The sequence below is a fragment of the Antechinus flavipes genome, chromosome 3 (genome assembly GCF_016432865.1).
Source record: "Antechinus flavipes isolate AdamAnt ecotype Samford, QLD, Australia chromosome 3, AdamAnt_v2, whole genome shotgun sequence".
Classification (NCBI taxonomy): Eukaryota; Metazoa; Chordata; class Mammalia; order Dasyuromorphia; family Dasyuridae; genus Antechinus; species Antechinus flavipes.
In genome coordinates, this window is record NC_067400.1 from 11332556 (window position 1) to 11349230 (window position 16675).

General features: G+C 36.5%; 1 protein-coding gene across 21 annotated transcripts in view; it reads left to right on the plus strand.

Annotated features, from left to right (window-relative positions):
- Positions 1-16675, plus strand: part of MBNL1 (muscleblind like splicing regulator 1) — a 245081-nt gene that overhangs the window by 71631 nt on the left and 156775 nt on the right. For 2 of the 21 annotated variants that reach the window (XM_051991779.1, XM_051991773.1), the window contains exons 1-2: positions 2512-2752; positions 2887-3979. The exons of 4 other annotated variants lie outside the window; for them this stretch is intronic. In XM_051991779.1, coding sequence (XP_051847739.1) covers positions 3806-3979 — 174 coding nt within the window. In that variant the 5' untranslated portion in view covers positions 2512-2752; positions 2887-3805. Of the gene's footprint in view, positions 1-2507; positions 2753-2807; positions 3980-16675 lie in introns of those variants that run through there. 15 more of the 21 variants (XM_051991781.1, XM_051991784.1, XM_051991780.1 and 12 more) reach the window with 11 other exon arrangements.

Sequence of the window (16675 nt, forward strand, 5' to 3'; positions counted from 1 at the left end):
CCATGTTTGTAGAATGTTTGCCACCTAAACCACTACATATTTATGGAGTCTGAATAATAAGTGTACCTTCTTTTGGTGTACTATTCCAGTCCTATAAATAAACATGTTTCAATTTTTTTTTATAATGGTGGTGTTTGGGAATAGACCTGACATTTGTCTTGTGGCCTCTTATATCAAGATCTTTCTTTTTGTCAATTCTTTTTGACTCAGGACTATGATTTGGCCCCTATGATTGTTCTCAATCAATACAACAATGAGCTTTTTTAGGTTGGCATTCAAATGTATTTTATAAAATCTTTCAGGTCATTCAAACAATTTAATGTGTTCCTAAGGTAATTGTTTTACACACTGCCTGGCACATAAGCTCCTGTTAAATAGTTGTTGATTAATTGATTGGCTAAATATATAAACTACTATGTTTTGGTTTCTAAATGGCTTATCCCAAATCCTCCTCAAGGAGTTTACATTTTTTTTTTGAGAGGGGATACATATAAATGTAGTGAACATTTCTAAGTATAACACAAGATAAAGAATGAGCAAGGCAGATCATTTCTAGATTAAATGCTTTGGAACAATTTCTGAGCTTGAGAGAACTCATTCAGTTGGACAAAGTGGCTGTAGATCAAGGACACTTTTTCTGGAAAAAAAAGGAATCTGGTCAAATAAGGTTTCCTGAGGATTGGAGGGGGAGTGAGCATAGGGTGGGTTGAGACCAAAGACTCAATGTGTTTGTGAAGCTTAGTTCCATCCTTTTCAGTGGTCTTTGAAAATTTGTGGCAAAGGTACCGCAGGTAATAAATGGGAGGTTTTGGATACAACAAGTGGCTTATTTGTCCAAATCTTAAAGTTGAGCTTTGAAGGACCAGAAAGGTCAGGAGAAGGCAATGTGTTCTGGGACTGATGGATCTTCTAGCTAAAACAAAACAAAATAATGAAACAGGAAATAAAGCCATTATTTTCATCAATAATCCCCTTCTTTAGAGACCTGTCATTTCACAGCTTTGGTCCTTCTCTCCACAAATAAAATGTAATTTAGTGGATGGATTTGCGTAGGGCTGTGATCGAAAAAATTGGAACTTATTCTGATCAGCCTGGTAAAAATCAGAAACAGATTGCAAACATTTCTCTTCATCTCGACATTCATTCTTTATAGCAATTTTTCTGAGCATTGGTCCATTTTCCTACCTTTTTCTAGTCTCATACTCTATCTTGTATCATACCTAAGTGGTGTTTCCAATTGCCCATTAGTATCCTGAGAGTTCGTAAATACCAAGAGTGTTTCTTGTTTGATTCTTATATTAGCCCAGGGTATTGTGTGCCATGGCATACGTCTGATAAATGTCTGCTGGGAGAAATGTAGACAAAGGAACTAACTAACGACATTCAGTGTCATTTGTTGTAGGTCAGAATGATCTACTAAATTTCAATTCCAACTAAATTTTCTTCATTTTGTTGGCAAAGTTCCAAAGTAGCCAAGCTGAGGCTCGACATAAGGAAAGCTTCCTAGCAGTTGGAGTTATTCCAAAAGGGAATGGGCTAACATGAAGAAAACAGCCCAACACTGTACGCTGTCCCAAAATATAATAGATCATTTTTTGGGGAGGGAACGAGTTCCTTCCTCTTAAGGATCCCTCATCAGGGCTTAGCTTAGTGCATGGCACACAAAAGGTGCTAAATGAAAGCTGGTTGGCTCGATGAAAGGGGATCTGGTGGAGATCTAAGGTGGGCTCAGAGGCTTTTGGAAGTGTTTTTTAGCTCTAAGATTCGGTGATTATTTAGCTCCAAAAGGCATGCCTCTTCACAGACAGTGGATTTCAAGAGAGCAGTTGGCTATTTACCTGTTGTAAGGGCGACAGATTTGCCACGAGCGAGCCCAAGCCGCCGAGTTCCCAGTCGGCCTCCAGCCCCTTCCCCAAGAAGCGTCCCTCCGGAGTACCTCCCGTCGTCCAAATGGGCTCTCTTGTTGAATATTTGATGCTTCTGTGATGGAATCGCTTTCTCCCTTGAGGATGACTTATGTTTTGCCAGACATACTGACAACACTGCAATTCTCCTTTCCCCCACATGACCTCAGCTTTTGCTCGAAAAAATGCTGGCATAAAGGGTGCTTTTGTGACTCTGGCCTGCCTGTGATATATTGACAAAGTGTCTGCGGGCTGAATGGAATAGTTTTACAGGATAGCCGAGAGCTGCGGGGAGGGCGGCTGGACGTCTTACTGAGGCTTTGGAAGGAAGTGAATTGGATAGGTCGGGAGAATGTACCATTCGTAAACACCCCCTTTCCTCTCCGATTCACGTGTCAGTCCAGCAGGCTGGCTCCCGGAGCCTGCCCAGAGCAGGGCAGAACAGAGCAGAGCGGCGGAGGGAAGGCGTCTGCAAAGGGAGCTGTGCGGGCTGAGAGCTTGCCTCCGTGCCGGGATTCCCAGTCGCTGGCGTGCTTCTGGGGGAGCTGTTTTGGAAACTAACATGGTTTAATCCACTAACTGCATGTTGGGTAAATTCAAAGCCCACATGCTCGTCCTCTTGCCGTGGAATATGTCCCATCTGATGGACATTTTCTGTGCTTGAGCATAGTAATGAACGTCTGACAGGCGCGACCTTTCATAAGACAGCCCACACTATTGGCTTTCTGCCCAGAATATTGCTGCAACCCCATCTGTGATTGGTTCTCCCCCTATCATGCATTGCTTCGCGAAGGGAAGCGACCCCTTTTTTAATAAATCTACGATGGCTGGCTGCACTGGGCTGCACCGTAAGTATTCTGCGTGGCAGGAGGAGAGAGACTAGAATGTTGGCTAGCCGAGAGTCACACGGCAAGGTGGTGAGACTGGGGGACATCGGGGAAGTGCTACTTGGTAAATGGTAACCTATCTCTTTTTTCTACAGGTTGGTACTAAGAAGTGCCTTTTCCTGACGTCTCTCCTGCTTGGACCGCTTCTAGAGCAGCCTCTGCTTTTGCCTTGCTTGCTGCCAGCTAGACTGAGAGGACAGCACATCTACCCTCCACCCTCCGCCTCTAGCCCAGACACCCCCATTTCTACTTGTAATCAAGAGAAAGCCTCTAAGTATCTGGCATTGCCTTAGGCTGCTTTAGTAGAAAGAGAGAGAGAGAGAGAGATTGAGAGAAAGAGAGAGAGAAAGAGAGAGAGAGAGAAAGTGAGAAAGAGAGAGAGATTGAGAAAAGTTTGCTGGGGAAAAAAAAAGTGAGATATCTTCTGCCAGAAAAATCAAGGAGGAAAAACAAACAAACAAACAAAAATAATTTCTCGATTGTTGCTCTAAAGCTGCTGCATCTGTCTATGCCAAACTAATCAATACCAATTGCACCACAGAACCCAATTGCAAATTCAGCTGTGAGGAGATTACCTTTCAGACAATTTGCTGAAAGCAGCTTGGAAATTCTGTGTCGAAGGGTCTGCCACGTTTTCATGCTTGTGTTTGGGGCTCCAAATTGGCACTGAGAATGGGGTATTGAGAGCACAAAGCTAGTTCCAGGCCCCACTCTGAAACAGTGAGATACTCGTGATCCTAACATTTCTCTTAAGTCCCAAACCTCTTTCGATGAACAGTTTCATGCTGTGAATTTCTAGTGGGATCTCTTTTCCTTGATATTGACAACACGATTTTCCATGTACCTTTAAAGAACAGGGATTTGGGGACAGAGCATTTCAAGAGGTGACATTTTCATCATTTCCAGTCTTAACAGTTTGGCTTTTTTGGGGGGGGTGCCTCTGGGGGGGCTCGGTTTGGTTTTGTTCGTTTGTTTCACTGAAAAAAAAAATTTAACTACCTGTAAAATCTAAACATGGCTGTTAGTGTCACACCAATTCGGGACACCAAATGGCTCACATTGGAAGTATGTAGAGAGTTCCAAAGGGGCACTTGTTCACGAGCAGACACGGAATGTAAATTTGCACATCCATCGAAAAGCTGCCAAGTTGAAAATGGACGAGTAATCGCCTGCTTTGATTCATTGAAAGTGAGTAAATATTCTCTTATTTTAAGGGAAAGGTTGAATTGAATGAAGGAATGAAAAAAAAAATGAAAGAAGCCATTCAACAAGGGTCCTTATTTAGATGTTTAGATCTGGGGGATGGTCGTATTGTCGATTTCGTGTTTGTCATCTGTTCCGTGGGGAGGCGACTGATAGGATTTAAAATAGCGTTCTGCCTCCATCATGGGGCCCTCCATCAGTCCTGGATCCCCTGATTATTACCCAGAGTAAATCTAGGTGTATATATATTTCAATTCATTTAGGAAAAGAGGAGTCTGTAAATACACAAATGTATACACATGCATGTCTATGTCTATGTACTACTGCATACATGTAGATATGTGCATAGGTATGTATTTATATGCATAAAATACATGTTTATGTATCCTTCATCAATCTGACGATGGTGAAGGGAAAATGAATATGTGTTACTTTTAAGCGATTCAGATGCTACTTTTATGCTTGGGAGATTAGATGGAGATTCATGGATTTTTGCCTGCAGGTTAAGGAAAAATATGGGTAGACTATTGAAGCTTTTTATATTATAGTATATGTGATTTTTTTTATGTGTTGAAGTTCATAATAATATAAGAGCAGAGATGAAACCATCCTATAGAAATGGTAATATCTAGGAAAGTTCTCACCTCATGGATGAGTAGTTTTAGGAGAAATACAAACTTTTTTGCTTTTCCTGTTGAAACACCATGAATCTTATGAAGTGTCGAGATCTTAATCACCAGAATTTTTTTTTAACATCGCACAAATCCTCTTTTGAGTTTTCTTAGCCATTTTAAAGTATTTTTTTGATTTATGGTTGGCTTTTGATTTGTAACTCTCTCAGGTTTCACATAGCATCATCTGTGAACACCACAATCTCCCAAGATTTACTCTGCTATCCCTTGGCAGATAAAGATGGCGTCAGGTGCCTAGGTCAGGTGTCAGGTTTGAAAATGGGTCTTTTTAAAGACAGTATAAATGACCTGATTTGACAGGGTGTTAGATGGAGTTTGCTGCATGTTTTGATCCACTGACTGTGTTTTTCCTTTATGTTAACAGCATCGAAGCTTAGTTAATTTTGTAAGTCTTTTAAAGCAGAGAGCTGGCATTGCTCAGACTCTCCTAAATCCACATGCCCTCTTAAAAAAAAAAAGTGAATTTGCCATAGTAGAGTCTCATTTGCTTATGAGCAAATTGTGGTTGCTGACAAGGCCTCAGCTACAGTTTGGGACCATCTCTGTAAAGCTGTAGAAACTAAACATTATTTTGGCTGCTCTTTTTTTTTTTTTTAAAAGTACCTATGTTTTCATATCACTTCAGGACTGGGCTTAAAGTGGGAAGTATTTGCGTCTGTGTATGTGAGTGTTGGAAAGTAAGAAACAGAAACAAAATAATTTTAAACGCAAAGAAGAACTAAATGAGAAGCATTTCCTTAAGTATAACAGCCGGAACTTATGGGGCTGGTAATTTTTTTTTTCTTCCTTTTTTTGATGGGGTACAAAAGAGGCGACTGTGTCTTGAAGAGTATAACTCATTTGCCTTTGTAATTTCAAGTTGACTAGATGCAGGTGTTACCAACAACTGGTACCCACCGAATGGAGGTGAGGGGCTCGTCCCCTTGGCAAGGATCCACCTGTACCCACAAGTAACCCCAGTTTGACCCAATTCCTGGCGAGCCCTGTTTTTATCCTTGCAGACAGTTGAGGGCATACATGCTGCTGCAGAGTAAAGGACAGACCTCACTATGGATGAAACTTGGAAGGTTTTTCATAGAAGTCTTTGGGAACCATGTGAACCCTTAAGATTCAGTGGCTTCCTCTTTCATCCTTCAATTTTTTTTTCAGTTATTGCTTGCTGCTGACCACAAAATGGCCCCTTTTTGAGAAAAGCCCCAACATTCCTCCTTGGCATGTGGCACATCTTAACCAGTGTGACCATCAAGGTGTCTTTCTATTTTTTTTTTAATTTAGCTTTTAATTTCAATTTTTGGTGTTTTATTCACAAAGACCTGAGTGGAACAGTTTGTAATTGTACATTTTGTCCTTCCTTATATTGTTTTTCCAGTTCTTAAAAAAGACCTCTGATTTCTAAATAATGCCTCAAATATAGTGAAAATAATTTGTTTGGATTTAGCCAAGCAACGAGGAAAACATTGAAAATTCTGTGAAATTGTGGATTGAAGTGATAGCTGTGATCCTCTGTTTCACGAAGAAAAGCTTAAAAAAATGCTCAGCACCCTAATTAAGCAAGCATATGTTCCATAATATCAACAGTCACAAGAAAAGCCTTATTTGTTTCTTGATACGACATTTAATAGCCTACCTTTGAGATAGCAGGCCTCCATTGTTCAGCTTTGTGGCTACCACAGATTAAAAACATATTTAAAAATCATTAGGGAGAGTCTGGTATTCATGTTTGAAGCCCTACTCCTGGGGAGAGTTGTGGAGCTTTTTGCCAACCCTCCCTCCTTTCTCTTCCCTCCCCCCAAAATGGCGGAACCATTTGTACAAAGTCAAAATCTAAACATTTGGAATTTTACAAACTTTTGCAATGTGCCGACTTCTTCAATAAAGGGTGTTCTAGGTACTGCCGAAAGCCGTGGGCCAGCCTTCTGCTGAGCTCTTGAGCATGAGATGGATGGAGTCTGTGTAATCGGCTATTTTTAGAATGCTAGGAAGGCAAACGAAATACTTTGTGAGAGGACCCTGTGAAATGGTAGTACCCTTCAGCTGTGCTGCCTCTGACTTTGGCTGGATTCCCAGGTGTCTTAGACCCGAGTTTCTCATTGGGAAAAGAGAATGCATTTCATTGAAAAAGAGGGAAAAAAAGCTCAGAAAGCTGTTCATTTATTTACATGAAAACAACAGGCACATTTCGGAATCTTAACCCGAGGAAAATTAGGCAAGGATTTTGGTTTGTTTATGGTAAATTCACATTAATTGAAAAGAATTTATTCACTTAGATTCGACTTGCTACTTACTAATTTGTAAATATCAGTCTCGAGTGAAAAGTAGAGCTGGGGAAAATGGAGAAATGTGTGAACATGCACCATATAGTAAAATTATAGACTGCGAAGGCGAGCCAGGCCCGAGCTATGACACTGTTAGCAAATACAGCAGCGCAAAACTTTGCTTTTTAATAAGACTTTTTTTTTTCTCTCCCTTTAAGTCATTTTGCTTTTGGAATCAGTGTTTTCATTTGCTTTCATCTCAGGCTGACGGCTCTAAGTCTAGAATTGAACTGCTTACAAGTTGCATATTGAGACCATTAAGTATCTCAGAAACTCGGTGGTTTTGAAAATCTGTTTTACATTGTGATGGAAGGAGGGTTTCTTATTATTGTTCCTGAAGGAGATACTGGTAAATGAGGAGGGAAGAGGCCCTCCCTCTGCAAGTTGTCATCAAAAGCCACAGATTTTGAAAGGATGAATTTAGGGGCTACTGACAGGACCCTCAACATGCTTACCTTCCCCCATCCATGAGCACTCTGTGAGGAGTTGTTCACGGATGGGGATATTCAGAGTTTGAGCTTAAAAATAAAGCTTTGCTGCCCCTGATAGATTATTTTCTTTCATTTTAAAATGGGATGTTAAAACATGGATCTTTTTTTTTTTTACCATAGTTTAGTGATTTTTTATTTTCTTTTTATTTCATTCTAATTTTTAAAATTTGTATTTTATTTTAATTTAATTCATTTTAATTCTATACAAGCTTTGGGGGGTTCAGATGGATGACATCTGAATTCCTTCATTGCAAAGTTGAACATCATTGGTTTTCAGGGTGTAAGGCCCAGATATGTTCTTCTAGTTCAGTCTCCCCGCTCCTGTTGGCAGAGCTGGATTCTGCAAATCTCCCAGTCAGCCAACATTCATCAAGCGTCTGCTTTGTGCCAGGCACTATGCTGAGAATTGTAAAGAAAGCAATTGCTTTGATCACAATAGAGTGAGGGGCACTATCATAACAGTAGCTAGCATTCCCATTGGACTCTGTCTCACAGAGCAATTTACAAACATTACCTCATTACCTGGAAGGCATTTGCTGCTATTATTCCCATTTTCCAGATAAGGAAACTGAGGCAGACATAATTTAGGTGATTTGCTCAGGATCTCAGAATTAGTAAGCAATTAATGGTAAAATTGAACTCTTGTCTTCTTTTCTTTGGGTCTAGCTATCTGATTACTTTCCACCTTGTTACTTATGATTATGCATCTTTAACAAGACATTTATATGTCACAGTGGACAAAGTGTTGGACCTTGAATCAGGAAGACCTAAAGCCAGTTCTGCTTCCAACTCTTACTAACTGTGTGACCTTGAACAAGCCATTTTACTTCTGCCTGCCTCAGTTTCCTCATCTGCTAGGTTTGGGGATTATTCCCTATTTTATAGGATTATGAAAATAAAATAAGATGATGTATTTAAAGCACTTTGCAAACCTCACAGTATTGTTATTATTATTAATTTCATGTAGCATAAAAATAGTAAACTTTTATCAAGCACCTACTTTGTGTCAGGCACTGTTCTAAGTGCTGGGGATACAAAGTAAAACAAGACAGCTCCAGCACTAAAGAATTCACAATGTAACGGGGGAGGTGAGCCACCAACGGTTATGTACAAGTAAGCTGTAGCTGGGAGATAAAGGAGATAATTAGCAGAGGGAAGTCTTTATACTTAAGGGACAGTTGGGAAAGGCTTCTTGTAGAAAGTGGGGTTTTAGCTGGGCCTTGCAGGAAGGTAGGGAAACAGGAGCAAAAATGAGAAAGGATGTCTTGGAAGTTCTCCTTTAGTTAAATCAAATTTAGAGATCTACATAGGATCAAATTACAAACTAAATACATTTGAATTGGTAAATGTGTCATTTTGAGCACTGAATGTTTTACACTTCTGTCTTCCCCAAAATATCCAATGAGCTTTTTTACTTCATAAAGAATTTAAGTCATCATCTCATAATTAGGTAGCACAGATTGGGCTTTGAATCATAAAGGCCTGAGTTCAAATGTTGGCATTGCTAGCTGTCCAATGCTGGACAACTCCATTAGCCTATATTTGTCTGTTTCCTTATCTGTAATTATAATAGTTCCCTCTTCCCACACTTGTTGCGAGGGGCCAACAAGATAAAAATTGTAAATTGCTTAGCACAGTCCTTCTCACATACTATGGCCACTATATATGTGGTTACTATCGTTATATAGGCCTTAACATCTTTAATACAACATTTCAGTATTTTTTAAAATAATGAAATTGCCATCTACTCATTCAGGGACAAATAAGGTTCCTAAATATAGTACTATTTCTTCAAAAAGCTTATTTTGGAATTTTCAGTGTTAGATATCCTGTAGATCTAGGTTTTTATTTTTTTTTTTTTTATTTTTTTATTATAACTTTTTATTGACAATCAGTTTTTATTTTTAACAATAATTTTGTTTTTCTGAAGATATGTAAAGATAGTTTTAAGCATTCATATGGGTATATATGTATTTGTAGTTTGTAGACCACTTTGTAAGTATTTTATTTTTTCAAATACAATTAAAGATAGTTTTCAATATTCACATATATATTTATGTATTTTGTAGACCACTTTGTTAGTATTTTATTTTTCCAAATAGATGTGAAGATAGTTTTTCAACATTCATAGGTATATTTATATAATATGTATTTATATTTTGTTAGAATACTTTGATGGTATTTTATTTTTCCAAATACATGTAAAGATAGTTTTCAATATTCACATATGTATTTATATATGTAAAGATAGATTTCAATATTCATATCTATATCTATATCTATATTTATATTTTCTAGACCGTTTTGATGGTATTTTATTTTTCCAAATACATGTAAAGATAGTTTTCAATATTCACATATGTATTTATATATGTTATAGACCATTTTGTTAGTATTTTATTTTTCCAAATACATGTAAAGGTAGTTTTTCAACATTCATATGTGTATGTATGTATACATACACACACATATGTGATGTATTTATATTTTCTAGAACACTTTGATAGTATTTTTTAAAAATATATGTAAAGATAGATTTCAATATTCATGTATATATATATATTTTCTAGACCATTTTGATGGTATTTTATTTTTCCAAATATGCAAAGATTGTTTTTGACATTCATCTTTGCAAATTTTTTTGTTCCACACTTTCCTCCCTCTTCTTTCCCCTTTCCCTACCCAAAACAACAAGCAATCCTATATAGTTTAAATGTATGCAATTCTTCTAAATATATTATTATATTCATTATTAATATCAATTTTTGAAAGACTTTGTTTTCTAAATTTTTCTCCTTCCTTTATCTCCCCCTCTCCACAAGATAGTAAGCAAACTGATATGTTAATAGGTACAATACTTTTGAACATATTTCCATATTTGTTTTGTTATGGAAGAAAAATCAAGATCTGGTTTTAAAAATTTTTTTCTTTTCTTAAAGATTTAGTTTTTAAAAAGTAATTAAAACATTTCTCATCCTAAAATTATATATTTATACTTTTCATCTGCTCTGCTCTAAACCATCCTGTTCTCTTTAACTTTCCTATTTCTTTTGTTGGTGTTGTCATTTTCCCTGTAACTTGGTTCAAAATAATGGTGCTATCTTTGATTCATCACTCTCCCTCTACCATTTCCTTCGATCTATTGCCAGATCTAATGAGTTTTCCTGGCATAATATCTCTTGCCTCTCACTCATTACCACTTTGCTCATTCAGTTCCTTTGAAACCAATGGCCACCCTATATCCAATCTGTGTTTTTTTTCCTTAGAACTGCTAAGGTAATCTTCCTACTAATGTACAGATTTCCCTTGTTTAAAATCCTTTGCTGGTTCGTTGTAGTCTTGATAAAATAGATACTCTTTATTGGGGTCTTAAAAATCTAATTCCAACTTATCCTTTTAGTCTTTACTGTATTTACATTCTCTTCAGATACTCTTATGTTCCAGAAAAAAAAATTCTGATAATTTTCTGCTCTATGAATATGTGTGCTGGGCTGCCATGACTCAAACTGATTCCCTCCATACCTTTTCTTATCGTGTGCCTTTCTTCTTTAACTGTTCCATAGTCCTAATCATAGAACCAGTTCACTTGTTTTCAAATTTAGTCTCTCTCTCTCTTTCTAAACACATATTTTTTGTCTCAAATGCAAATTTGCTCCAGTTAGCTGACGGGATTGGCTGGTGTCAATGTAAACTTGGGACCCAGGGTCCCAAGCTTTTGACAGTTTTTAAAGTAGAAAAGACTAGAAGGGTCATTTATTGCCATTCCTTTATATAATGGTGAGAAAACTTGGGGTTCAAAGAGGCTCTTTCATTTTCCCAGGATCACACACATATTTAATGACAAAGTCAGTTTTTTTGACCCCAAACTTTCCATTGCATTCATAATTGAACTAAACTTTGTGACAAGTCACTTAAGGCCCTACTCTAAATTTATATCTTTACGTAGCCTCAGAAATTTCATCATTTTGGGGGGTGTCTTCTGGCCACTGGGAAATGTTTCAAACTACAGGCACGGGGTCTGATCTAAAACAACTTCATTGTACAAAATCCACAGGAATTGTGGCTGGTGTTTGGCACAGTGTTGAGAAATTAAATGGAAGAACAGTATGTGGACAAAGAGTAGAAGCACCCAGGGACCTGGTTAAAGGCAAGCTTCCTCTGGCATTTCCCTGGTCAAGGATTAGCAGAGGATTTACACTATCACCATCACTAAGCTGCTACCTTTCCTGCTGAGCAATGGCTCTTTTCTTACAGAATTAGACAAAGCTGCTTATTTCCTTATACTGAGACCCTCTCAAGGAAGCTAATGGAGTTCCAGAAATATAAGAGACATCTCCTGAAAAGCAATTTTCATTTATATACATACACACACACACACACACACACATATATACATATACATACACACACACATGTATCTTGGAACTCTCAATAGGAATGGAAGTTGGGTTTGGGACTGGTATCTTTTTTTCATATTTCCTGTGGACCTGCATCATATCTTTGTGCCTCAGTTTCCTCACCTGAAAAATAAGGGACTGACTCATGATCTCTATGTCTATGACTCCTATGATTTATCACATCTCAGGACATCACTCTGTAGTTGATGCAAGGTCAGTATCAATGTAATGGAGTTTTGAACATGTGCTAGAATACCATACAAAAGAGCTAGAAGGATCTGTTTCAAATAAGTAGTCATTTGAAGCTTAACAACATGTTAGCATATTGCTTTTTCATTGAACCTTATGATTGATTTGAAGTCAGCCTAATTGTAGCTTTCCAACACATATGTGGATGCTTGGGTGTGTGTTTGTGAGCATTCATGCATAAGTACTTGCACTATTCCCCCTCCTGACTCCCCACTCACAGAGGCTTCCAGAACTGAGTAGACTGAATGGCCAGCTGCAACGGTGCAACTTTGGACTAAGACCTGGATTCGAAACCTGTTTTTGATAGCTAAGAGCTGTGTGATCCTGGGAGAGCATTTGATTTCTGTTTTCCATTTCCTCATCAGTGAGATGGAAATGATTACAACTGCAACATTTCTATCTCATGGTGTTGTAAGGATCAAGTAAGATGTACTTGGCTGACCTTAGGGTGGTCTATAAATGTCAGTTACTATTAAAATCATTTTGATTAGCAGATGCCGAAGCAAAGAAATGAATAGGAAAGCAGAGGGATCTTTTGAAGGAACAAACAAATGTCTCTTATTTGCCCTCATCTGATCTTTACCAAAATGTTACAGACAAATATGTGTTGTACAGTGTATTATATACATATGCTCTGATATAGGATAGCCATGTTTTCTGTGTTAACATGAATATACATTTTCATGCATGCAATCTCTTTTATTTAAGGGATAATTCAGATAACAGAAAGCAGGAGGAAAAATGGAATTCATTTATTAAGCTCTGCAGGTCTTTTGATTTTTCTGATTTTTTTTTTTTTTAGTTTTGCACTGTTGTAGTGATAATGGAATTTAAAATTTGGAAAGAATTTTGAATATGTTATATTTTTCATTTATTGATCCATTTATATTCAAGAACTATGATTACATCCATAGAAAGTAATTTTATGTAAGGACAATCCCTCCCCAAATATGTAGATCAATTTTTTTTTTGCTTACCCAAGTTCCTATAATCAATATATGTTCAATGCTGAAATTGAACCTAGCTCACCAGTGGAGGTTTTCCTTTAAAAACTTATGGTTATATGGTAAACAATGTAGCTATTTGATTTTTGTGTTCAGTATTTTCGGGATGGGAATAAACATGGCACCTCGTGGCAAGACTAAGTGACATGGATATGAAGGCTTCTACTTTAGTTTCTGACAAGTCATTAATATATGGATGATTCAGCTTGATCCCTGGGCAAAATTGCCTGGTATGCAAACTGAGAAATAAGACATGTCTTTGGCAGAGGAAAGACATCTCCCAATTCTTGCCTTGGCTCCTGGCCCTCATTCTCTCTTCATAGATCATCCTTGGGAGAATAGTCTACATTGAGAGTCTCAGAGCTAGGATTCCCTATTTACTTATGGATTTTGGTCCTTTTTAAAATCTGTCTTTCAAATGTATCCTTGGAATCTGGATCCCTTGTTGATTTCCAATGAATTATTCCCAGTTTATTTAAGAGCACATAGGTATCCTAGGTAGCAGACAGAGAAATTGTCAATGGCAACATACGTTGTGTATCTGCTTAGAGTACTCAAGCGCAGAAATTTAGGAAAGCTTATATTTAAGTGTCTTTGGCCAACAAAAAACAGTAAGTTTACCTCCAAGTGTATTGTGTTGAAATTTTTGAGAAGAAAATCTACTAGTGACAGTACCAAACTCACTAATCAAACACTCCCCTGCCTCAATCTTCATCATTTCCACCCCTGAATTTGGAAGCATGATAGGTTCACATATTCCTTTTATTGGTGTGCACCTAGAGCATTGCTTCTCTCGTCTATCTATAGAAGTTTGGAGTCTTGGTCCTCTATGTGCATATTCTCAAGATTTCTGACCATAATATTTTAGAAAAGTTACATCTGAATTTGCACGTGAAGAGTAAAATTCACAAAGTAAAATACAGCAAGTTAAAGCTTAAGAAAATGGACATTTTTTAAAAATCATTTTCAATTTTCTGCCTAAACACTGATATAATCAGTCTACTCATGACTGATAAATTACATCTAGAAATCATCCTTCCTGTTACAGTGCTCAAAAGATCATTGGCTCAGATAGCTAGCTCATTCAGTATTCTAAAATCTTTCATTTGTTGAAAATGAGACAAGGAAAATCTCCTAAACTGATATAGCATTTTTATTTACAGACAGCTTAACCTCCCCCCCCAAAAAAAAAAAAACACACCAAAATCTTCTGATTGATGGGTTGGCTAACAAAATAGGTCAAACACAAAGTAAGATTTAAAGAAAATAATAGTGTTGAAATTAGTGTTAAGTGGCTAAAATAAGGATCTCCTTGATAAGTACTGCTTTAATTAACCAATCTTTCTTTAGGAAGTGAGAATTGACATTCTCTAAAGGGAACCAACCGGAATACTTCTAAGAAGTTCTGTGGGGAAACACATGTATTCTGAAGAAACCATTTTTGTTCTAATTACCTCATTCCTTTGCTCAAATAAGTGGAGTCCTTTGTAATATAAGGATATCCATGAAGAATAATCAATCACCTGGTTTAATATTGATTATTTTTCAGTATTATAAACTTTTCCTATTTAGGCTCCCATTTTTATGTGCCATGACATGGTTGTGAATTAAATAAAGATGTTCACTTTAAGCAATCCAACTTAAGAATACATCATTATAAAAGGACTCATCAGAAAATTTTTTCTGCCGTTATATTCTTTGATCTTATCTATGTATTTATCTAGATATCTATCTCATCTAATAGTATGATTTCGTTGGTTTGACTATGCATACCTAAAACCGTTCTGTATCTTGTGGGCCATAATAAGGCTTGTGGAATTATTTGACTTTTTCTGGATCACATACTGAGCATTTGTGGTAGGAAAAAATTGGCAAGATTCACAAAAGAGTTTTAATGCTAAAACAAAAAAAAATAGAGAATGCATTTCAAACATTTTTGATTTGGGAAAAAGTAAAACTATCACTTTTTCCAATGTAGGGGGAATGGATAATAAATGAAGGAATAATTTGAACCTAATATCAGTTGAAATATATATTAGGATATAGAAGGAAAAATTTTTAGGAAGCCTGAATTTCATAATCTTTGTATTACTGTGTAAATTAAAAAGATATCAATGGTATGATTTTATATTTTTGTATTTTGTATTTGTTTTTTATTTTGGAAATACTACAAACCCATGTAGAATATATTCAAACGTTAGAAGATGACAAATATTCTAGAAAGTTATATGAGGGGAAAAAGAATTGTTTAGGACTGATTTTGAAAACAGCTCAAATAAACACTAGTTGTGTCTAGTTTAGTGTGGAAGTAGCTGTAGGTATATATTGCATGTCTAAAGTAGAATGAATTATCTACTTATCTACTGTTTATCTACCTGGTTACAGGGCTCAAGTAAATTCTAATTAAATAGATAACAGTAAAGTGAATATCAGTAGGAAAACTGGAAGTCCATTTTTGCTCTTTTTTGATATGTTTTAATCAAAATATAGAAAGAAACACACAGAGAGAGTGAATTTAATTGGATATTTTAATTTTTAATCTATATATTTATTTCCCATGAGATCAGTTTTGGGATATACTGACCTGATCAAATATGTCAAATGATTGTCTATTTAGTAAAAGTAGTCATTGGAAGAGGAGGGAATGAAGGTGATGACATTTAAGAAAAATAATGTAATGGAAGAGATAGTAGGATAACATGTATTGTGTGTGTGTGTAAAAATGCATTAATTGTTTTTGAAATTTCCCTTTGAAATTTGAAGTATGGTAGAGAACATCTATTTGGATGATGATACAAGAAAAAGTGAATGACATAATTTATGAATACCTCAGATCTCATCAAAAGGCAAACATTGATGACCTTTTTAAATGAAGGTGACTTAATGACATAGAAAATGTGATGAATTTTAACATTCTAGACCATTGTTTTTTTCTAAAAGAAACAAAGCTGAGTACTTGATAAATTATTGATTCACATCAATGTAAGTATCATACCTCAGCCTGCTAATTAGGGAAGCAAATGGGGAAAGTGTCTTTGGACTCACTTCCATCAACCAGTAAGAGTTTGTGGGAGAAGGGAAAGTGATAGGATGTTTGCAAGGGAGGAAGTAGTCATGTCATTTCAGAATTCCAAATCCCAAGCGTAGAATAAATCCTATGCTTCATTCAGAAAAACAGATTTTAAAAATCAAATAAAAGATACATATGCTAATAATATTTTAAAAAGCCCTTTTGCAAACCTTAAAGCGTTGTGTAAATGTTAGGTATTATTATAGTAAAAGGGAAAATGGCTTTATAGATTTGGAAGGCTCGAGCAAAACTCTGAAGATATGATTAGTAAGGATTTTAATGAGGAAGAACAAGGTGGTAAAGGGAAAAACCCAGATAACTGAGCTCAGAATAAACATAAAAAGGATTAGAAGAAGTTACATGAAGAATAATGTTAAAGGATATAAGGACATTTAAACAACCAAGGATGAATATGAAAGAATGACTCACACCTATAAGAATAAGTCAGAAAAGCTAATGCCAG